The 24,169-nt window shown below is 40.2% G+C and overlaps 1 protein-coding gene across 1 annotated transcript in view; it reads left to right on the top strand.

Annotated features, from left to right (window-relative positions):
• Positions 1-24,169, top strand: part of LOC146638128 (teneurin-3) — a 122,678-nt gene that overhangs the window by 43,977 nt on the left and 54,532 nt on the right. The window contains exons 3-6 of the mRNA XM_085366195.1: positions 2,585-2,810; positions 11,074-11,312; positions 20,139-20,264; positions 23,222-23,436. Coding sequence (XP_085222321.1) covers positions 2,585-2,810; positions 11,074-11,312; positions 20,139-20,264; positions 23,222-23,436 — 806 coding nt within the window. The remainder of the gene's footprint in view (positions 1-2,584; positions 2,811-11,073; positions 11,313-20,138; positions 20,265-23,221; positions 23,437-24,169) is intronic.

The raw sequence follows: 24,169 nt of genomic DNA, 5'->3' as shown, positions 1-24,169 counted from the left end.
CTGCTACATCTGTCTTTGTAACAGGCACCTCAGTGGATTGTGGCACAGCAGCCTTGTAGCAGTTTGTAAAGCACTGCATAGGATGCAGCTTAATGTAGTTCATGGGGTTTTATGTTCTCTTAGTTCATTGTGGGATTATACATTCAAATTCTGCATGACAAATCCTACTCCTTTGAAGGTTTGGGGAATTTTGTGTTTACTGAGCACTTTGCTTAGCATGTGCTCTGAGATTTAAAAATAAAAATGAAACAGCTTATTTTCATGTTATAGTTCAGGCATGCCTTTAACATGTTGAATCATCAGAAATTGATTCAGGAGTAATCAAACTGATGACAGAGGAAGTGTTCAGGCTCATCTTTTTGCTTACTGTGGTGGCACTGCTCCCAAAAACCATAATCCACCTGCGCTGCGTACCACATTTTTATGGGTTTGAAGTAAGTTCCATTTTCAAACTCTCAGGGTAAGTTGCAAAATAAACAAGAGTAATTAAGGCATTAAAATAAAGATTTGTTCAGATCTCCCATGTGCAGTATTTATGATGTGTAACGGTAGGACAGATTGTTTTTACGGACTGATTTTAGTGAAATATTTCATTTGATTGGTTGGAGATTATATTCAGCTTCGTTAAAATCCTTTTGTAGTCCCTATAAAGTAATGTGCCTACGTTTTGCTTTTTAAAATAATACTTTCTTGCTGTAAACATTTCACTTGCTTCCACGTTAGATACTTCCTTGTGTTATCGTCTTGATTGTCCCCTCAGCTGCATTCTCCTTTCCTGCTCATTGACATTTCACTGGTACACTGGTGCATGCTGATTACATGAAAGTGCTTCTGCTGGAAAGTGGAGCTCACGGGTGCTGCAGGCTCATACAGTGGAATTAGACCCAAAGGTGAAGTAAAACCAGCCAGTGTTGATAGATAATCCACATTTCTATTAGCCTACTTAGCACTTTTCTAATAGGGCCCATAGTCTAGCCTGGGAGATGAGTGGGCTGCTGTGTTTTTCGTTATTACTAAGTCATGTCAACCATATATTTTTTAAAATACTCATACTGTAGCTGATCTTAGGCAATTAGCGTTCAGAACTGACTTTGAATGTGGTGATGTCAGGTGATGAGAGGCTTGTGTTTGATTGGATTTGATAAAACTCTAATCATGGGCCACAAAAAGGAGAAAAAAACCAACCTTCATCTGCGTCTGATGATTTGCTTTTATGGACTTTACAGCCACATGCTGATGCTATGTAATTGCAGTCAGGAATTAATTAAATTTTGATTGGCCTTCTGAACCAGCATTGTGGACTCTTGTCACTACTGATTCTGCTCTGTCACGTCCATCTGTGTAACTTTGTGTCTAGCTGTCTATGTGAAGACCTATCTCCTCGTTTGTGTGTCTAAAGATGAAAGTGATGTTCTTGGAAATTATAATATTAAAAAGCCATGTGTATGTGTGTATGTAGGTGCACGTTGCTACTGCATGTAAAAAAAGCCCAACGTTTTTTTTTCCCTTTTTTTACTTACTTGAAGATTTTTCCTTGCTGTGAATGGCTTTCATGTTTCCTCTGAGCTATATGGAACTAAATGGCTCATTTGCCAGAACTGAATAGGTTGTTTTATGCATAGGGTTGCACACTGAAAAGTGAAAGCACATAGACAAGGATGCAAATTGCTTGGTCATTAAAGGATCCTTTCAAAATGATGACTTGAGTCCTTTCAATGAAGCTGTTCCTTGCAGCCAACAGCGCAGATTTTGATCCTTGTGTACATTGTTGAGTAAGCAAAGGTTAAATCATACACTGAAAATCAGTGTTCATGTGCTGTAAATTTAAACTCATAGGCTTCTAGGCTTCATAAAAAATCATGCTGTCAGTGCAAAAACAACAGGAGCTCCTAAAAAAAAACAAAAAACACAACTCCCGACTTTTTCAATATTCTTCAGGCTCTCTGTAAGGCAAGAAAGACGATACCCATTTGGGGCTCATTGGAGCAAATCAGAATTGTCAGCACTGTGGGTTTTTACCTTTTAAACAGGGAAGATGGATAGATAATCACCACATGCCATTCTGGGGGCCAATTACACAGCTTTGTGTGAAATTGGAAAACCTGTTCTCTCAGAGCTCTAATGGATGTTCTGGTCATTAGTTATTTGAGAGTCTTCTCTGGCTGTAATCAAACATGAAACATTGCGTTAAGCGCCCATAAAAGAACAGCTGCCTCTCTAAGTGACCTTCTGTTTAAGAGAACCCAACTGTCAGCCATGTGGCGTTTTGTGACAATTATTATGTGTATCGCCATAAAAGCACTTCTTATTTCCTGTTTTTTTGCAGTGGTTGCATCTCATTTTAATGTCTTGCTCTCGGTTGTATTTACCTTTCTGGGTCTGTTAAGTGGCACTGTGCTGTCATAGCTCGCATATAAGGCAAATGCATAATCTTACCCATCTGCTCTCTCTTCGCAGTCGCGTCGCTTCAGTCTGGGTGTAATTTTAATCAGCAAAATTAATTATTTATTATTTCGATTTTCCCACTATTAGGGATTCTTAAACTCCTATGCTGATGCCTGTTTTTCTCTCTCCTCCTCTCCAGGTGACCATCTGTCAAGTCAGCAAGCTCCACCTCCTCTGCCACCAGCTCCACCCCCACACAGGCAACACCCCTCCATCACTTCCCTGAGCCGCAGCTCACTGGCCAATCAAAGGAGCCCAAGTCCACCACCCACAGCCGGCCTGGCGGCTGACTTGCAGAGTACGGCGGAATGCGTCCAGCTGCAGGACAGCTGGGTCCTGGGCAGCAATGTGGCCCTGGAGAGCAGGTGAGTGAACCATGGTGACCTACAACAGAACTGAAAGATTCAGGTCCAGATGTTATACTTGATGTATTTTCACCACTTTACATGCTGCATTTTTCATTTGAAAAGTGAGGGAGGTGGAAGTTGGCATATCTGTGTGCTGCGTGTTGAATTTTAATGCCTTTTTTTTTGGTCACGTGTTTAATGTATCCTAAATCTGGTGACCTGTCTCATTAATCCACTGGCCTGTTTGATGTGCTTTTAAGACATCAGCCCATATTTCTAAAACTTACAGTCAGAGTTACCAGTCACTCAGTCTGTCATTAATGAACCAGCAGTTTGTTTTTTGTTGCCAAAAATGAGCTTTATATTTGTGTTTTTATGCTTTCTGCACATCTTTGTGATCATTTTAATGATCTGCACGGACCCATATACAGGATCAGCGGTGGAAGAAGGCACTGAATACATGGCAGTCTTAGTAGATGATAGTCGTAGCTTGCAACTTCCCCAAGACAACAGCGGGGGACTCCAACAGCCAAGGCCGTGGAACACACTGAAAATTTCACAACACAGATTTTTAATAGCTGATGATTTTATCAATGTTTTGGTGCCATTCCTACAAACATGAGATGGTCACTCTATAATTTAAGGATTTCTCGACCAATTTTTAAAGTGATATTACACTGACACATGTTCATGACATAATATAGTTCCCTATATACCAGTTCATCACATTTCTACACTTTGTATGAATCTAAAGGGGTGATTGCTAAGTCGGAGAGACACAATGAGAAGGAAAATACATGATTAGGGAGAAGTATGTGAATATCTCTGAACTTGACAGTTATAATCAGAGAGGCCATAACTTAACAAGAAACTTGGTAAGCAGAGAGTGTGTTATACCAAAATCTGCTGCGCAAGACACTACTTTGTCATAAGAGCCACTGCCAAGTTTTCCCCCTGAAACATTAGTTACATCTTTCTTAATCAGTGAGCTCAAAATATCCTGGCTAATGAAGTGTGGTACATTGCGCTGTGACTCAGAAATGGCCTAGAGTAGATGATTGCATTCTAGCCTGATATTTCACTGGCACAGCGTCCCCTTTCTGAGGCTCAGATGAATGTAAACTTTGAATTTTGCGTGTGGCAGCATGGGGTAACAATCTCCTATGATCTGACTGAATCAATTGGGATACGTGGTGACAGTCTCACTTTCTTGGGAAGATGTGGTGATTGAATACTAACCGCTCAATGACCTTGAGCTGTCTTAGCTATATCGACAAAACAATATGTGCACACCTATCATCAGCTGAGGCATAAATCACTATCACCACAGTGGACTCTAAATCAAGTGCTTGTCAGTGGGTGGGAACAGGGGGTTGCCGAGAACCAACTGGGCCAAAAGGGAAGACCCGGTTCAGCACATAATTATAGATGTCAAGAAAACCACCAGGTTGGGAAATGTAAACAGAAGCTCAAGAAAGTATTCATTAGGCAGCCTTCAGGGGGTTTTGGGGCTGCAAAGTCCTGGCACAGCACATAAGAAGGTGGCCCAGAGTACCACAGGGATATGAATCTCTTTTGATTCCTCAACAGTGACTTGAATTTTATTTCCGATGGAGCGTAGTAGACGTGGCCATATGCGCAGACAATAAATAATTCTGTACAAGGCAGTTGATTAAAAAAGTGTCAAGTATAAATCATAATGTTATGATCTTGTTTAATATATTTCCTGTCACATCAAGACCTCCTTGAAAATAAAGCACTCATTTGACAGCATTAGCTACTTTTACAGCAATTAGCCATAATGAATTTTGTGTGTGTAACCTCCCATAAAAGTGTTGGGCTTCAAAGCACGAGTGCACTAATTTGACTCAATACCAACTAGTTTTCACAATGAATAGCTTTCAGTGTTCTTTAAAATGAGTGAAGTGCTGCACTCAGTAACTACTGCTGTAACTCCTGCTCATTATTATATGGTGAGCGAATATCACTGATCCCACTGTGATTATGCTGCCACAGCTGTGTTAAAAATCAGAGTTTGATTTTGCCTCATTTACTCCAGCAGTTTAAACATATGAAACATATACATTAAGCAGATAAAGAAAAATTAAAATGAAACAGTCATCAAATGTTTTACAACTTGAACCCAGCTATAATTTGTAAAGGAAAAATATTATCATATCCTTTTCAAATAACTGTATAAATGTATTCGAGGTGAACTTTTGTGCTAGGATCGTGTAATGTAAAGTGCTCAATTAGCTGACAAGTGCATGTTCAGCTTTATATTCGCTGTTATTCTGAAGAGCTAAGGAGACATTCAGATCCTTAAAAAAAGTGTGGAGTAGTTTTAATAAGCCCCCCAGGTTTTCCTCTTACTCATGACTTGGCTTCACTTTTCTGTGTGATATTTTCAATTAGAAATATTCAATTGAATTTCATTGTAAAATGAACTGTCATGTCTCTTAAGAGACTGGTGTACATCTGGAGTAATTATTCTTGAGCAGTGCTTAATCATTTGGGTGATATGGTATCAGTAATGTTGATGCCTTTATGGTGTAAGCTATAAGCTCTGTGTGTGTTCCACTGTAGAAAAGACATGAAGGTGTCTGCTTTCCTAAATGGAAAGAGGAAGTTTCAACATTTTTAGCACTCCATTTCAATGAGATTCAAGTAGAAAAGTCGTTATGACATTTGAGGATGATTCCTTTGAAGGCCAGCATAGCCACACGTTGCAGTTATAAATGTACTGTCAATCCTCATTGGATTCATGCATCATGGGAGTCCTTTGGTGAAATGAAATTATGTCTCTGCTCTAAAATCATCATGTGTCCCTCAGATACTGCATTTTCCTCATGGAAAATGTACTAGAATTGTTCTCGGGGGTGAAAAAGAACTGCAGAAGTAATCCAAGAGGATTTGGTTTATGCGTGTGCGTGCAGAGTTGTTTGTGTGGGACGTACATGTAAATCATGACTCAGACGGTCATGCTTCAGATAACAAAGGAGAAAGGGAACTTTTCTTTGTTCTTGTACAACAGCCACTGTGTCATGATTGCACCAGAACTGATTAGTCATGTGTAAGACACCAGCCAACTAGCCTTTTGGAAGAGAAAGGAGCATGCAGCGATGGCTGGTTACCTGCCAAAATGGATGGTGGTGTAGACAAAGTGGTAATCCTCAAGACATTTTTTTTCTTTTTCTGCATGTTTTGCTTTTTATTTATTTTGCCAACATCGTTGGTGCCAAGCACATTTCTATGGTGTTTCCAGGTTTCTGCATTATTTCCCTCTAGCCTTTATTTTAGACTAGTCTATAAACAACTGCTGCTGGTGCTGCTGGTGGTTGTGCTGCTACTGTTGCTGGCAAAATGTAGTGCATCTTTTTTAAACATGAACAGTGTTACATTATAAGGAAAACTAGATTCATCTAAAAGACACATTATAAATGTAACCTTATTGGAAGGAACCACAAATATATCTCAAAACTGGGTTTCATGCAGACTGTCTCAGACATGCTGTTATGCTATAAAAAAAACACATCATTGTATACATAAACACTAAGCTATCAAACCTATTCAGATTCACTAAATACGATAAAATCCATGTGCATGTCTGGTGGAGTGACTCAAGATGGAACCATGCTGATCAATGGCACTAAAAGTGTGGTGACGCAAAAATACATTCACAGTGCAGAGCTAGCTCTAACAGATTAGCACTTGCTTGAACACCCACTGTTGAGAGGGCAGGTGCTAATCTGGAGGAGAGACCATAACTGCAGCAAGTGTGAAAACAAGTCACCGCAATGCCAACTCACATCTGTAGTCTTTTTTTGGCCGTATTTAAAGCAGCCTGATTATTCCAGCTCTCACCTTGAAATGCTAATGCTAATACTGAAAGCGGCTAATGGCCAGATTACATATTCGCAGGGCTTCGATTTACATTGTTTCTAGTGTGCTCTCTCACCCCGACAGCTGGAGGTTAGCCGTAGACAAATCCACCCACTCACTGTTTAGTCTTTTGTCCTCTATGAGGATTTTTTCAAATGTCATCATGATGACAAGCAATGTTGTGAGAGCAGAGGAGACCAGGCTGGCTGCTGCTTTTGTGTTTTCGGGCATCTCAATGGGACAGACAGGCGTGCACACAAACACACTGCGATCACACTGACACACAGCCATTCACTCGCTCTCTATCCCTTTCAGTCTCACACTCTCTTGATTGTCTCTTTTCCCTCTCGCTCACTCACAACACACCACACTGCTATCACTGGGGCTGGCTGGATTAGCATAGTAATGTGCCTTGTTGCATCACACTGGCTGTAATCAATTACAGCCGGTCATCCAGTGTCTATAGCTGCAGACATTTACACTAGTCTGCTGTTTGTTAATCATGTCCAACAGCATTTCATCTTTAGACCCCTTCAGTCTGCTCTTTAGAGAAAAGTGCGGGCAAACATGAAAACCATCAGCACTAGAATTACTGAAAACGCGAAGTTCAATAAACGTCCCATATAAGAATTAGTCTTGGTAAGGCTGGTGCACACACTTTCAGACTGACCCTGCATTCTCAAGTACGAAGCAAAGAGGGATTTAACTGATGCAAGTATACCTGATTTTACAGTTTTAAACCACTAATGAATGTGCCGTATGTTCTTGGTAATTATACACTGATTAGCCTCAACACTAAAACCACTGACAGGTGAAGTGAATAACACTGATTATCTCCTTACAATGACATCTGTCAGGGGCTGGATATATTGGGCAGCGCGCGTACAGTTCGTCAAGCCGATGTGTTGGAAGGAGGAAAAATGGGCAAGTCTGAAGATCTCTGAATTTTGACAAGGGCTAATTTGTGATGCCAAGAAAACTGAGTCAGAGCATCTCAAAAACAGCAAGTCTTGTTAGGATTTCTGGCATGTAGTGGTTAGTAACTACCAAAGGTTGTCTATGGAGGCACACGTGGTGAAACTGCTCCAGGGAGCCCATAGTGATCGCACAAAAAAAAGCTATTGTAGTACAAACTGCAGAAAATTGTAATGATGGCTATGATAGAAAGTTGTCAAAACACACAGTGTGTGTCTACTGTTGAAAGTACCTGCAGTTGGCACCGTGGAGTGTGCATGCCTGTTTTTTGCCTAGAGGAGAGATGGCCGCAAGGTTTGTACTGTGGAAAGAAGAGCCAGTGCTAGTATTCGTGTGGATGTTACTTGGACATTAAAAATGGATCTAAACATTGGTGCAGATGACATATATCCCTTCTTGGCAACAGTATTTACTGATGGCAGTGGCCATTATCAGCAGGATAATGCACTCTGTGACACGGTAAAAAATGTTCAGAAGCAGTTTGAGGAACATGACAGAGATTTTGAACTGTCATGTCGGCTCACATCGACTTGACCCGACCTTCAAATTCCCAAGATAAGATAAGATAAGATAAGATAACTCTTTATTGTCATTGCACAGTCATACATAGTACAGTAGTACAATGAAATTGGAAAAACTGTCCTACGTCGGCACTACATATAACACAACACGACACGATATGACACATCACAACGTAACAAACAACACAACACAGTATATTAACTTAGTATAAAAAAGAAGAATAAGTGTATGTGTATTGCACACTGTTACTATTGCACATTAATTATTATTGCAGATCTCAATCCGATCAGGCATCTGTGGGTTTTGTTGGAAAAACAAGTCAGATCTATGGAAGCCCCAACTTGCGACTTATAGGACTTAAAGGATCTGCAGCTAAGGTCTTGGTTCCAGTTACCACAAGACATCTTAAGAGGTCTTTTGGAGTCAATGCCTTGACGGATCAGCGGTGTTTTGGCAGCACTAAGGGGGCTTGCATACTGTTAGGCTGCTGGTTTTACTGGTGTAGCAGATCTGTGAAGGTAGATTTGCATTATTCAGTCAGTTAATCAACTAAACATTGTAAATATCTATACCATTTTGTTGGATTTGTCTAGTAGTTGCTAAAAATGATACTTTGTGTATTTGTTTTTAGTGTCTAGTAGTAGTAGTCTCTTTCCTGAGAATGAAAATATAATGTATTCATAGCATTGCCCAAATAAAGGACACACAGATTTACTGCATTTATTTAGAGGCAAAACTGTCTCCAGATCATCTGCCTAACTTGCATTCGGTGTTCACCTTCCTCAGATAGAGTACGTAACCCTTTCAGCACACACATACACGTCCATGTCTCTTTCTGTCTACCTCATCAGATTGCATCCACTTACACTTAACTCCCCCGATAGCCGTGTCTGTTTGCCTGCGTGTCTGACTACACGTCTGCCGCCTCCAACGTTGTGCAATTTTTGACCTCAATTCATACCCAACTGCATATTATAGAGTCTGCCGCAGCTACAGTACAGATTGTTCCAGACTGAGTGGTCTGAACTTCTCTTGGTTGCAGATGCCCGGTGCATTGTCATTCCAACAGTGAAACCTCATAACCTTTAAATGGAATCCCTGTCTGATCACAATGGCACGTGTCAATTGAAGCATTGAGGAGCCAGACGATACAAATCTGACATTTGTTCTTTTAGTCAAGAATTGATCAGTGGAGGTTTTACCTCAGAGATATGCTCACAGGAGAAACAAGAAACCTGAAATATCAGCGGCACCGCTGAAATACAAGAACTGCATTGTGGTGATGATGATGTGTCCTCCTGTCACATGTGTAAAATCTGTACGCCACTAATCAACTTTACTTAGAGACTAATATTCAGTCTGGAAAAAGAAGAATGCAGCAAAAGATGAAAGAAAAATTTTTAGGGGCATTCAGAGCTTCCCTGAACTATGTAGTCATGTGTTCATATTATATAATCAGCCAAAGTCTGATTATTATTAGTAAGTGTTACGACATGGATTTTCAGTCTTTAACTGCTCGACTTCAGATTTTTCGCTCAATTAGCCATTCTCAAGCTCTTTAGTACAGAATCACAGTCAGGATTAAAACAGCCTTTACAAAACTTACATTTGAGACTTCACAGATGCTGCACAAATAATTGATGAGCAAACACGGGTTTATCGGTTTACTGGTGTGTTTAAATTAGTGGTTACCGTGGCAACCAACTCCTCCAGGAGAATCTACATAACACATTAAACACGACTTGTGGAAAACATTGTGTAGGACTTTTAGCAGAATGTGAGAATAAGAAAGCAAATCGGTGCATTCTCTTGCCCTTGGTCTGTGAAATTTGACTAATTTAGCACATTTGTTCAAAGTGGTATTTAACTAACTTTTTTTTTGTCTTATGTAAGTCGTCGTTTGCCTGGGAGCCTGCATTTTATTACTATATCAGTTTAGATATTTGTATTTAATGTATTGTTTTAGTGTTGTCCTCACCTTTTATGCAGTTTGTTTTTTTCTCATAATCTTACAGCACTTAAGCACAAGATGGCCGAGTTCCAGTTGATATTAGGTGGTACAATATGGCTATTTTCAGGTGTAATTTTGTGTGTTACAGGTGTAGGTGACTACTCATTCATGTATGAGTGAGTCAAGTGTTCATAAAGAGAAAACTCATAAATGAAGCTGTTAAGTATTTTCTGGAGTGCTAAACTACTTGGGGTGCCTTACATCTAGAGTTTACAATACTGGTGTGAAAAAAAACATGTTATCAATTTTCTGACTGTATTCTTCTTTATTTTAACAAAAAACGGGCATTGCAATAAGATTATACAGTTGAGGATTGGAAGAACATTTTCAATGCATGGTCAATCTGTCCAATTTCCCTGGCTGTCCACATAAGCCTGAAGGCATTTAGGTATTAATCTCTAAGTAATGGCAAGAGTGGCAACAAGGCTTAATTCATTTGCTTAAGAGCTTTTCACGTGGGGTTTAAAAGTTAATAGGACGATCACTCCGTAGTGCATTTGATTAAACCCTCTTAATTACCCCAGGTATAATGGGCTATTAGCAAAGGCCCAGTTGTAAAAGGGCAAGTGGGAGATGATTGTTTTTATGAGGTACTTCTTGTTCACCTTTTCCAATGTCAGGATTATACAGGATAGTAGATTATAACCCAGTTCCTCCTGTGGTGTGAGCCATGGGGAGTTGTAGCATTGCTGGGTATATTGAATTTTGATGATTCTTTATGCGTTTAACTATGTAAGTTTAATTTTGGAACTGTATATGACTATTGGAGGCACACTGGACACAAAACCAGTAGCAATCTGGGGCCATTTTGTCAAAGATAACCACATGATAACTGTGTGAGGTAGAACCACTGACTTAATAATGCTTTTTTTTGTTTTTGTTTTTCTACAGGCACTTTCTTTTTAAAACGGGCACAGGGACGACACCTTTCTTTGGCGCAGCAGCCCCTGGGTACACCATGGCAACGGGGACTGTTTACTCCACACCTGCGCGTCCTTTGCCCAGAAACAGCCTGTCCAGGGGGGCTTTCAAGTTTAAGAAGTCCCCTAAACATTGCTCCTGGAAATGCACCGCCCTGATTGCTGTAGGCATAGCTGTGGTTCTGTCCATCATTCTCTGCTACTGCATAGGTAAGGCTAAGATAAACATAAATTGCAATGTAAAATCAGAAACAGTTTTTCATGATTAATCTCCAAATGCACAGCTCTGTTCACAACTTAATTAGCTTCTTTTTTTTTGGTTTGTTAGGTTTTTTTTTGTCAAGAATGTACCTTTTTTCAACAAAAGTTATATATTGCTGTTTAGGTTGAGAATAAAGAGTATAAAAGAAGAAAGAATGAAGGGAAATATACAATTTTAACCCCAGACATGATGCCTTGATCACGATTCTTATATTTTTCCAGTTCAGCCTTAGCTTTAAAAATGCATCATGACTATGTGGCTAATTAAAATTTTAGTAAGGGATTATTACATATGTACCTTACCAAATCTATTTTACAATTTAAATGCATGCTTCTTAAAATATGTGTTAAACAGAATATAACTAAACTCTGCTCCTGTCTCTTCACAGACAGACCTTTAAATTGAACTATTTTGTTGTCTGTGTTTAATGTCTGAATTTTGACAGCATCTTTTCAGTGCCCTATTATGTCTCAATTAGTAATGTAATGATAGCTCTTTACAAACATCCACACAGCAGCGGCACAGGTTGGGTCAGGTGGGAAGACAAAAATAGGAATATGGAACCGGGGCAGGAGATCGTGGACATTTGTATCACAGCTTTTGGTCTCATTTTCAGGAACCTTATTTAAAACTAATTGAAATTTTAAAAGCTAAAAGAGCCACATGGTATTGGTTTCAAGGAATTTAGTTCTGATGCCTGAACACCTGAACCCAGTTTAAGTGTTTCTTTATGTCACAATCATAGACACACCTCGTCTTAATTTCACAATGTATGTTCCCTATAAAATCTGCACGTCTTATCAGTTCAATACTTCTGCTATAGCAGCTTTTTAAATTCGCTTCTCTTCCAAACGTATCCTCCACACACTCGAGTACTCACAATGTTTTGCTGCTGATCCGTTTGGAAAGAGTTCAGCAGGTGAAAATGTAATCTTTAAATTGCTCATATTACCCACTACTCTTGGCTGAACATCTTCACTGAGGTCTAAAAACAAGATTTCCCCCTTGATTCTCTGAAATAGCAATTAAGAGCAGATTCAGCCTGAAAATCCTAGCATCCACTGACAATATTTTTTTGGAACCATATATTGTTTATCGTGCACATATTTACACTGTTAGATGCCAACTGTTCTCATATTTGTAAATTTAAAATTAACCAACCATCTAGCCAGACAAAATGAAGTTTACCCCAAGCTTTGGTTAAAAATATTGCCACTGCATAGTTTTTGTTATTGCCTGACATTGCATGTCACCTGAATACATGAAAAGCAATTGTTTTTGTGCCAAGAGCAATGTATGTCTTTCTATTGTAAGGAGAAAAAATATGACTCTGTCATCTTCATTGACATTTGACAACCTTCAGACAAGCCATTTGGTCAAATGGAACAAATGAGAGGCAAGCTGGCTAGTGTGAATGGAGATGGCATGCCTCTTAATCTCAATGAAGTTTGATCTCTGCCAGGAATATTGCTATTTCACTGCCTTCTCCTTTTTGCAGCAATTGCAGACGTCGCGATATGATTCAGTATCTGACTAAGCTCTCAGTCAGATAAGCAGACATGCCATCAGTACACTTTCCAGCAAGACATTCATACTTGTTTCCCTTTGACAGGGGGGTGTGCATCACCCTCATGCTTCTGATCCCCATCTCACAGGCCGACAGGCCTTTCATATCTTTGGGGGTTTCTGTTAAAACGCAGGCATGGAGGGAGGTTCAAATGGCACAGATGGCAACGTCAGAATGGAACAAGTTTGGGAGCTAAACTCTTTTAACAAAGGAAGCAGTTCTAAACTCTTGAAATTTAACCTTGGTCCACAAAGCCTTTGTTGCACTACAACTAAAACTCGTTTATACTGTCAAACAGGAAATGCTTTTATCTCGGTCAGGAAGATAAACTAATGCTCATCTTTTAACCCTCCTTTGGGCAATATTTCCTTCAAGAAGGCTTTTGAATGCTCTGTTGTTGATGTTGTTGCTTTTTTTATTTATTTATTTTTTACAGCGTGTCAGAGCTGACTTCTAGCTAACCTTTATAATCTTGACCACAGCAATAAAGCCGTTACAGATTCATCTCTCCTCCTGCCCTCCCTTGTCATCCAAGCCCTTAATCTTTACACTGTGCCTTTCTCCCAGAGCGGATATATAAGTATTCATCCAGCTTGGAGGCAGGGGAAATGTGACACAGTTGTATAAGGAGAAATATGGCGATGTTGGGAAGATCCTATAACTAGTGTTTTATTGCTAAATAGAGAGGGAAGTGCTCTAGGAGGAGAGGTCATAAATGTGCTATATCAATATCAATATTCATAATCCCTTTATTGACTTAACTGTTTAGTTACTTGGTTGTGGTTCGTGATCTTGTATCATAAAATTAAAATGAATGTCTACATAAATATTTTACCTTTGCTCCTCCGTGGAAAGGAATCAGTTGCTATTTTTGTTTGTCTGTTTTAAGCTTGTGCTCATAACAGATCTGCAGAGTTTACTCAGGAAGAATGTGCAGAAACTGCCATTTGTTCAGCTGTTGTTACTAACAGTTCTAGCAGATTGGATTCATTTACAACATTTTCATCCCAACAATCACCAACTCGTTTAATTGTAGACCTGTCGAATGCTTGGTAATTGTATTTTTGGCCCGACTCCAGAGTGTGCGCCTCATCTCGCTCGGTGCAGAAATGCGAGCGAGCGAGGTGTGCACGCATGCGAGGGAGCGTGAGTTAAACAGATGCAGCCCTCTGCCACTTGCCTCAGGTGTCTCAGAGTGTTTCCACCACTTCCTCTCTCTTTCATCCACCGCCAATTTACCTGCCAGGTGCAATGACTCAAATAGCGACAATGTGCACTCATACTTTAATACTTTTCCGCTGTCAGTTCACACAGTCCCATTGGTACAAAGACAAGCTCAAAGACAAATGCAAGCACACATTCATCTGCAGCATGTGAAATAGACCGTGTTTCCTGCACCATATTATTCAATGTCTTTTTTGTTCTGAAACCGAGGTTAAGATTTTATTAGCAATGATTTTTTTGGAAACAAGTATAGTTTAGATAAATTGTTTGGGTTATTTTTTTTTTTTTATTGAATACATTTGAAGACTTAAATCCTCACCAGCAGAACAGTAACAAAAATCAGACCCTGGCTGACCGACAACAGCAGCTCCTGCAATTCAAATGAGGCAAACCTGCTGAGGTGAAGCTTTCGTGTTCCAGCTCTGCAAACTGGCCTGATTGGAAGAATTTCTTTTTTTTTTTTTTTCCTTTTTTTTTTTTAAATGACATCAGAAACAGCAGTATGCGACATTACGTGATGGCAGAGCTTCAGTTCATCCTTTGTCATTTTTTTTTTTTTTTTTTTTTTTTTTTTAATAAATAGGACAGGGGGAATGAATGAGAGAAAGAGGGGGAGAGAAAGAAAGAAAACCAAAGGGGAGAAGAGACGGTGAGAAGGGGGGGGAAGAGAGAGAAAAAAAAAAAGAACTCCTGGGTCACCTGTATGGAGAAAAAAAAAAACAAACAAACAAAAAAAACAAACAGAGGAGACAGCAAACAACAAAGAGCAACATAATAATAGAGAAAACAAAGCACCATCGCAATAAACTAGCTAGTCATAGATATCAATATTTACTAAATAATAAACGATATTGTGCAGCACGCAAGATAGACAGCGCACAGTGTGCTTTGAGGCAGCAGCCAAGAAAGCTTTAGTCCGCGTCTGTGAATACCCATGTGTGCATACCTGTGTGGATCAGCATGCTTGCATTCCAAAGGTTTCTCCATGTAATGATCTGCTAGGGAGTGTGGGGAGCCACAGCCCCGTCCTCCAGGGTGTGAAGCGGGTATGGAGGAGATCAAAACTCCAGACATCCAGAGGCCCCCAGAACACAAGAGACCATGGAAGACCAACAGAGGGGCAGCCGCGCCACTGTTCCAGTAAGAGCTGAGGAGAGTCCCAGATGAGGGCTCACTCAGCAGCCGCGGAGCAGAAGTCAGGGGGAGTTGCAGTGATGCGCCCGTGAGCTCCGCCGGCCCCCAGCTGTGTCTGAGTGACCGAGCCCCAGGCCGAGAGGCCGGGGGCACCCCACCTCCAAAGGGGCCCGAGCGAGCCCCAGGCCCCAGGCCCCGACAAGCGGCCGCCAAGGAGTGAGCCGGTGTGTACCCGGACGCCCACCCCCAGACACAAAGAACCACCAACACACCGACACCTGAGGGAGTCCGCCACCGGCAGGGGAAGTGGTGGTGGGTGGAGATAGGCCTCCAAACCTTGGAGGGCCTGAGGTGTCCCCAGAGAGGTGGCGTCTGATACCCAACCTGACATATAGACACAGACATACAGGCACACACAGACACAAACATCCATTCCCACCCTCATGCTCTCATATGCACTCACTCCACACTCAACCAACGTGGAGACAGACATAAAGAGACGCTGTACACACAATCACACTCCCCAAGCGTACTCTACAAACCGGGTCTAGGTACCCTTGCCCCTGGAGGGGGGAATTGCACCCAGACCCAGGTGGTGTTACCCTTTTCCCTGCGGTGGGGAGAGGCAGACCACCCCGACTCCGCAGCAGCAGGGAGGCCCCACACCCCAGACCGCAGTCGGACGGCCAACTCCTCCTACTAGCCCTCCCGCTCCAGCAGGCCGCAGAGAATGGGGGTGGGAGAAGACTCCAAACCTCCCTCCACCCGCTCATTGTAGTGTTGATGCATATGTGTTCTAAGGTGCAATTAAAACCCAGGAGGGCATGGAGCTACCTGCCAAGGAGCAGCAGGTAAGCGCATAGTCCCTCCTGCTAGCCCTCAATGACTAAGTGTATTTAAAATTGAGAGGTGGGCAACGATTGTTCAGCGATTGTTCAGATATAGGGAGGCCAATCAGGACCGAGTACAGGTTTAATGCTCTGATTGAATGCAGAGGGAGAAAACCGTGTGGATTTTAGGAATGGACTTAAAACTCAACTGCATAAACAAAGCATGTCCTCACTGATTATACTGTTGAAAGTAAATGAAGATAAAAGACTTCCCTTATTTTGCATTTGTGTTTCAATGTCAGAAAACTGTAGAAAATATATTAATAATGTCTAAAAACAAACCATCCACTGTTTTGTGGACCTTTTTGCCCCGTGAAAGTGCATCTTATAGATTTCTCATTTGGGATGAAAGTCATTCACTGAAACATTGTGCCACAAAAAAAGAAAAAATAATCAATTTTGCACTATTCATTTTATTTACTCAAAGGTTGCCTCATTAAGGTGCTGGCTATCACAACAATATACACATAGCAGGAACCTTTGGTTTTAACAAGGCTATAAAATCTACCAGGGCAGGTTCCTCCACCCATGCAAAAAGCTGAGTACTGTGTTGGAGAAACTTGATGTGCCAATCAAGTGCAGAAACTTCCCAAGACACTGAGCTTTCTTAAATTGCTACTGGACCAAAAAAGCAAACCTTGTGTTGGTTGATGTTGTGGTGGAGAAAATTGTTAAGCCATGTGAGTGTGATGGAGACACTATACCAGAGAACAGGAACATCTTAGGTGTACTCTAAGCTGTAGAGCTTATTTCACAGAATCCCCTGGGGAGATTTCTAGAAAGATGGTATGAAGCAGGTTCAACCATCAAACAGCTGTAACTCAATAATTTTGAGGCTGTTGAGTTACAAGTTGTTGCCGGGATTCTGTCACTCCAGATAAGCTCTCTTTCTCTCAGGTAAACTCACTAAAGATTTTTGGGGATATTAGGCATTAGAAAAGCTTCACCTGTTCTGACTGCTTTGTGAATCCTGTAAAACAGTAGTTTGCCTATTTTATTTATTTACCTATAAATCAGAAACATATTTCATTTGGCACTCTGTTTGTCTAGTAACAACACTAACAAGAATCGTGTGAACAAGGTTTGGGAATTTGCTCTGAGAGTAGCCAGGGGAGTATTGGATGTGTATATCAGAGCTCAAACAAACGTGTTGCCAACTCACAAATTCAGCCTCTTATTCATCGTCCATGTAGATGTTCCACAGGCCAAATTTTGACATCAGCGATTAAAGGCTAGCTTTTCCAGCTTCTTTCTCAGGAAGAGAATTTCTCATGGTTCCATAAATATTAATTGAATGGACCTAGGCTGCAGGAATAACTTATGCAAATTCATAAATTGAGGGCTATTCACCTCAAAGCAATTTGTTGATGAGGTAAGTAGGGATTCAGGCCCCAGTGCGCTAAGAGCAGAAACGAGGGAAGGGCTCTCTGTGATTCTGTGGTGCCTCGGACACACAAGTGCATACCGCCACACACAGTTTCCTTTCTGGTGGATGGCTGGTGATTCTGGACACAGGATTGCAGAGCAGATAGACTCTGCATCTACAATTAGGAGCCAACTGAGTCACACAGTTTTTTTTACAGAGGGAGAGATTTGTATAAAGATTTGCTTATTTGTTGTTTTTTCGGTAAGTGGGATTTTTGTTTGTGGCATGTCAGTTACTCTGTAGGGTCACCACTTTGCCCCAAACTACTGAATGGATTGTCTTGAAATTTGAAAGAGAAATGAATCATCCTCACAGGATTAATGGCTTTGGCAGACTTACGAGTGTTTGTATTTGTGGTTCTGAGTGAACCACATGCAATCGAATTTGCTGCATATATTCAGGATCCCTGAAGGACTTTGAATTCCACGGCTATTAATTGGACACTATTGCTAATGTTTCATTATGCTGATCCTTTTTATTTTCAAATCAACCATTTCTAACATTTTTTTAATCAGCCACTGTTGGTCCATAATGCAAAATAAATAAACAAGGTTTAGAAATTGTAATGGATTGTGTACCCAAAAATTTGTAACTGGTAGTTTAATAGGGACTGTATCTACACTGTATTTGTTAGTGCACACATGCCATTCAGTGTCTCGTTTGATGAAGCAAACAATCTTCTACCAGAGTAAGATTTCTTATTTTTTTCTTCTTGCAAATACAGCTTTAGAAAAAATATTAAAAGTTATGCAAACTTTTATTTTACCTGCTTTATTTTTGATGCAGCTAATCATTTTTCTAAGCTTATGTCCCACAATATTTGTTTCCTTTTTCTCTTTTTTTTCTAGGCGGAGGGTTTTTCATTTTAGGTTAATGCACCGTGTCCCCAGCTGAGCCTTGCAATTTGGGGCCCAGCTTAACAGACCGTGTTTCTTTTGGATTCTCCTCAGTAAAAGCCACCAATATGTTGTCCTAAAAACTGAAAATATGACCATGGAAGACTATACTGTGTTTGTATTTAACTTTGAGGATACATAAGACTGTTGTAGGGTGTTCAAAATATGTTACGTACATCCTATCTGATTGTTATATTTGAACTGAGACTTACTAAGATTCTAACACTGCCAAATATTCAGAAAAAGTTGAAATATTATATGTGGGAATCGGTAGAGAAAAAAGAAAGAATGAAAAAAAGAACAGGTGTGCTCAGATCGTACAGGATTTCACATCGGGAGGTGCTCCCTGTGAAAAGTCAGACTTGTCAAAATTATTGATGAACCAGTCAGAAACCATTTCTACAGGTGATGCTGCTGATTTGTTTCAGCAGCACCTGCAAGAAAAAAAGATTCTGACACTCAGCATGGTGTTACCTGAATGTGCTGGTAAACATTATCACTCAGTGCTATCCCCATTATTTCACTGAAATTCAAGCCACCAGTGCACCTGTTCATACGATCTACCAAGGACGAGTCCTGTGTGACTCAATTGATGCCAAGCATTTCCAACAGTAGCCTTTAAAAAACACACACACTCAATTGATTTCTTAACAAAGTATCTATTAATACATTGCACATACAGTTTTCCGTCTCTTCTTGGTCTCCTTCACATTTGATAGTCTCTCTGGCCCCACATCCACCTCTCAAGTTATTTGCTGCAGTCGACATCCATCTTCCCAGCAAGCGATGGGTGTTGGAGAAAAGTTCCTCCCGCAGATCAAATGGTCGGAAATCAAGATGCTTCCTCAGCATGTTTCCTGGCTGGTGACTTTGAAGGAGATTGGCCCTCTCGCTGTGCTCACAGAAGTACCTCAGTTTCCCAAAACAACAAGAAGAACAGTTTGATTGAACCCAATACTGCGACAATAAAGCAGGTTGTCTGAATGAAAGCCAGTCACAGTTTAGTTATGTAAGAGAACTAGAGTGTTGCAGCATCTTACCCTCTCACTTCCCTCTCCTGCTGTGAGTGTCTGTCGCAATACATGGTCTTACACTTTCATCAAACTCTCTGTGTGTCTCTCTCTTCCTCCATCTTCTTCTAACACATAAAGCTGCATCTGTGTCCTTCCTGCTTTGTATTAGTGTTGGAGAAGTTACGACTTTTCCAGTGTATCTTGTGTGCTTGTCTGAAGTGGAAGCTTTTCGCCAAAATAGAAATCCTGCCTGCTGCTTTCTTAAATACAGTAACGGTTTGTGTCCAGGCACTTTGGAGCATTAATGAACCGCGCTCCCCAAGGAAACATGCCACAGCAACGGGGTTGCTAACTATTGATTGAAATGACTCTGTCTGGCCTGTATCGGTGCTGTGTTTACATAAAAACCACCCATGGCAGCGTAGTCACTGAAAACAAAATTTAAACTGAAATATTGGAAGTTAAACTGTTGTTGTTTTCACCCTGCATCGGATTCAACTATTGTGCACTCCCACTGGTCTTTTGTGCTTAAGTGGCTTGATTGTTTCTGTGCCACTATTTGGTTATTTGTTTATCTATTTCTACAAGCCCACGCAGTTATTTATTTTTTTGTGTATTTCACAGCAATGCACCTTTTCGGCCTCAATTGGCAGCTCCAAGAGTTGGACAACCAGCCGGCTTTTGAAAATGGAGGAGTTGGGAAAACAGGGCCCACTCAGTCGAGTGTAGGGACAGCTCTCTCTGCTGATGGTGAGGAAATAAGAATGACATGTAATGCACAATATTAATATTATTTATTCTTTTGTTGGCTTCACTGGATTTTAGTTTGGATTGTATATAAAATATATTGTGTGGGTTTTAAATATTCTGAATACTAAACAGTTTAAAGGAAAGGGGAGGTGTTGATTAGTTATTGGCCAATGAATGAAAAACTTTCATCTAAAATCAAGGGTTTCTTTAGTTGATGCATTTGAAATTTAATGTCAGAACAAAAAGCAGAGTGAGTTTTAACGACACACAAATTAATTAAATCAAGCAAAGGTCTAAATAGCAATAAAGACAAATTCCGGCTGCAAAACATTTGGCTTCCACATTCAGCTCAATGCCCAGACTTTCAAATTTATTGAGATCTTTCACCTTCTGAATATTAATTAACTGATTCCAGACAGCTTTCTACTCTCTAATCATAATCTCGGACCATTGTGTATTCATCAACAAGCAGGCGGGCCATTGCAGCTCACCTTTACAGCAAAAGCCACCAAATTAATCTCTAAGCGCACACATTATTTAGAATGCATAGCCATGAAAACAATAATTGAGTTGAGTAGGCCAGGCAAAAGCTCAGTTGTTTAAACTCAACTAGATTTAAATCCTCATAAGTACTGCTAATTAAGATAGCATGAGACAGGTTTTGGACTGTTTAAAGGCAATCAATAGTCAGCTATTATTCTCCCTGGAGGTAAACTTGGCTTCCAGTCTTCACTTTGACTGAAGCTAAAGTGACAGGCAATGGCCTCATTACACGCACAACACTGAGGCATGCAAATAACTGGGGTCTGCCACAAACAGATATAGCCACAGCTACAGTATATCTATGTCCACACTCTATAATGCGTAAGAACAGAAGAAGCAGTAAAGGTATGCAAGTGTATCATCCAGCTGCATTCCTTCCTCAGCAGAGCCTTAGATGGTAGGGGTTTAAAAATGCTTTACAGCTTTTTCTTCTTAACAATAAAATGCATTCTTATAATAGCACCTCGCAAGCTACAGTTTTTTAATTGAGTATGAGTTATATTTAAACCCACCATTTCTCCATCTTTGCCACTCGGAGGGCACAGTTTAAAGACATCGTTCTCCAAATTGTTTTGATTTGCTGTTATTGGTCTGGCAAGGTAGTGCTCAGTATATGTGACAGATTCCATTTAGACCTTATCTGATATGAAGGCTTAGTCTATGAGTCACCGGGACCAAAGTAAAAATGGAAGACTTGGCCTCTTAGTCTTATAAAAGGGCAATTATATCTGGTCATTTTGTTGTTGAGCAGTGCATCATGGACTACAGGGAACCATTACTTTTAATACTCCCTTGCTCAGTCACAATTCATTTGGAAAAGATATGACTATTATGCCCCTGTGCATGAATAAAACAATTCAATGCTGCAAAGCAAAAGATATATGAAAAATGAGAGGATAGCAAGATTCTGCGATGACTTATTTGCACTGTTGGTCAAATGGTTTAAAAAAAAAATTTGTTTTTTCCAGTTGTTGTTGGAACTTGCACAATGTAACTTCTCAGTGTGTCCAGCCAATGCCAAACCAGCTCAATGGGGTTTAAATATGGGGACTCTGCTGCCCTTCCATCATTGTCCACTTTTCTTCTTCTGATATTTTGGCTCATTATCGTGCTCTAGGATGACCAACCAGTCGGTCTTCCTTTTTTCCACCATTTTAATAGCATTATGCTGTACTAGTTCCTGCAGTAGAGTGTAATAATCAGAAGGTGTAGTAACAAAGTCGGTTCTGATACGGGCTTTGCACAGAGACGAAGGCTGTGTGAGCGATCATTAAAAGTTGAGGCACCTATAGGAACTGTTTGCATTAACTTTCAGTACTTATTTCCATTGTTGTGTGTAACAGGGCAGCCCTTAGCGGCTGGAAACACAGTGAGACAGACCAAGGCAAGTGTAGTGGAACAAAGTATTTATTTGCTCTATGGCTCTCCTTATAACAATTAACTTGCCGAGCTTCTTCACAGCACAAAAAATCCATCCTCTAATGACAACTGGCAGCCTTAAATATGTTCAGCTGTCACAGACTTAACCATTATTCCACTCTCAGGTAAATTCTTAAATCCCAACCTTCCACCACAGTATACAATATATCAATAAGAATAAATAAATACATAAATACATCTTCACATTTACATATTAATAAATATTTCACACTTTAATGTTACACCAAACCCAATATTATAAAAACCCAGAAACCCAAGCACAAAAAGATTCACCACACTCTTTACCCATGGTCTCTCCCGGAACCTTTAAATGGTGTCTGGACCCCCGGGGAAACATTTGCCCAAACACCTTGAAGAGGACACAGGCAAGAAAGGTGAGTAATCATTAACTTACAAACACTTATTTGCACCACTTTTATCCCTAGATTTCACACACACATTTGCATTAGTTTTCCTTATTGGTAAACCTTAATCACAATCTCAATCACCATTCTTCTCTCCTGACAGACAACCACCACATTCCTTGATGAGGAGCAGCTGTGCAGGATCTGAAACAAGGCCACCAACTGATTTTAAAATTCCCAATAAATAGTCAATAAATATTTAAACTTCTTGTGTGCAAATCCATGCTTAAAGTGCAATGCTACATAAAGTGCTTGATAAGGTGCTTTTAATAAAGTGAAAGGTGTGCTCTAAAGTGCTATACATATAATATAAATAAATGCAGTAAGGGAGTCCTCTTCCTTACATTGTGAGAAAGCTGTTAATCCTTTTTCTTAATCCTTCAATATGTCTGCTTTTATTCATTTATTTATTTATATATTCATTCTTTGGGTAGTTTAGTTACTAGTTTTTGTATGATTTATTTGCTGGAATTCATACTTATTTTTGGAGTTCTTCTAAAACTTTTGGATGGTTGTGTTCAGTCAATATCACCTTAACTCTATGGTTTCGGGTTTGTTTCTCTCTTATAGGAAGGACTAGCGTGCTTCATCCGGAAAACAACTCCATCGATACTGGGCAGGTGGACATAGGGAAGCGAGTGGGTCAGAGCATTCCACCGGGTGTGTTCTGGCACTCTCAAATAAACATGGAGGAACCAGGCTTTCTTAAGTTCAACATTTCAGTACAGAAAAATGCACTGATTGGAGTCTATGGACGAAAGGGCCTCGCACCATCTCACACTCAGGTAAAGGCTTTGATGTAACTTCTTTAAAATTAGGATAGTGTGAAACTGAGTCAAGAAAACCAAAACACATCGTCTTATATTTGAAAAGTCCGATTGATAAGCGGTGAAAGCATATTGCTAGAGAATGTGCTTACTGGGGATAACTTGGATGGTTCTTTCTTTGTCACTAGTGTAACTAGATTTAGGACCCCAATATCTGGTCTCACCCTTGCTGCTCTGTTCAACTCTCAACAGATTTAATTACATTTAACGTCCTTCAATGGTGGATATGAACATAAAGTCAAAACAGTGAAGATATCCTGACGTTTCTGGAAATCCTTCCTTTTGCACTGCCTTTTTCTGTTGTTCTCAGTTTGTTTGCACATATAATACCCTGTATGTTTAATGTTTTGCATCAACAAAAATTATTGTACATCCAATTAAGGATGTAAAGATTTATTTTTTTAACCTTTTATCATTTATTTATTTGCACCTTTAGGGCACAACACAGTACTGACATATTAATCACCTTGTAAAGGCTTTTTAGCTGCTCAGTGCTCCATTATCAGGTTGTGTGCATTGGTTAATAGAGGCTTTTCACTAATGGGTGCCTGCTGTGTCTGGAAAAAAGGCAAACGGTGACACTGAACCAAAAACCGTAAAGTTTTACGAGCTACTGAAATCTCTCACCGAACACTTTTCTTAAGAATAATTACAGTAATTATCTGTGAGTTTATCACTACGAACAAGCCTT

This window comes from Diplotaxodon limnothrissa, linkage group LG2 (assembly GCF_057381915.1).
Source record: "Diplotaxodon limnothrissa isolate DT_005_m linkage group LG2, D_limnothrissa_male_GT1.1, whole genome shotgun sequence".
NCBI classification, from domain to species: Eukaryota; Metazoa; Chordata; class Actinopteri; order Cichliformes; family Cichlidae; genus Diplotaxodon; species Diplotaxodon limnothrissa.
The sequence above is the reverse complement of the archived record's forward strand: the minus strand, read 5'-3'. Positions and strand labels throughout refer to the sequence as shown.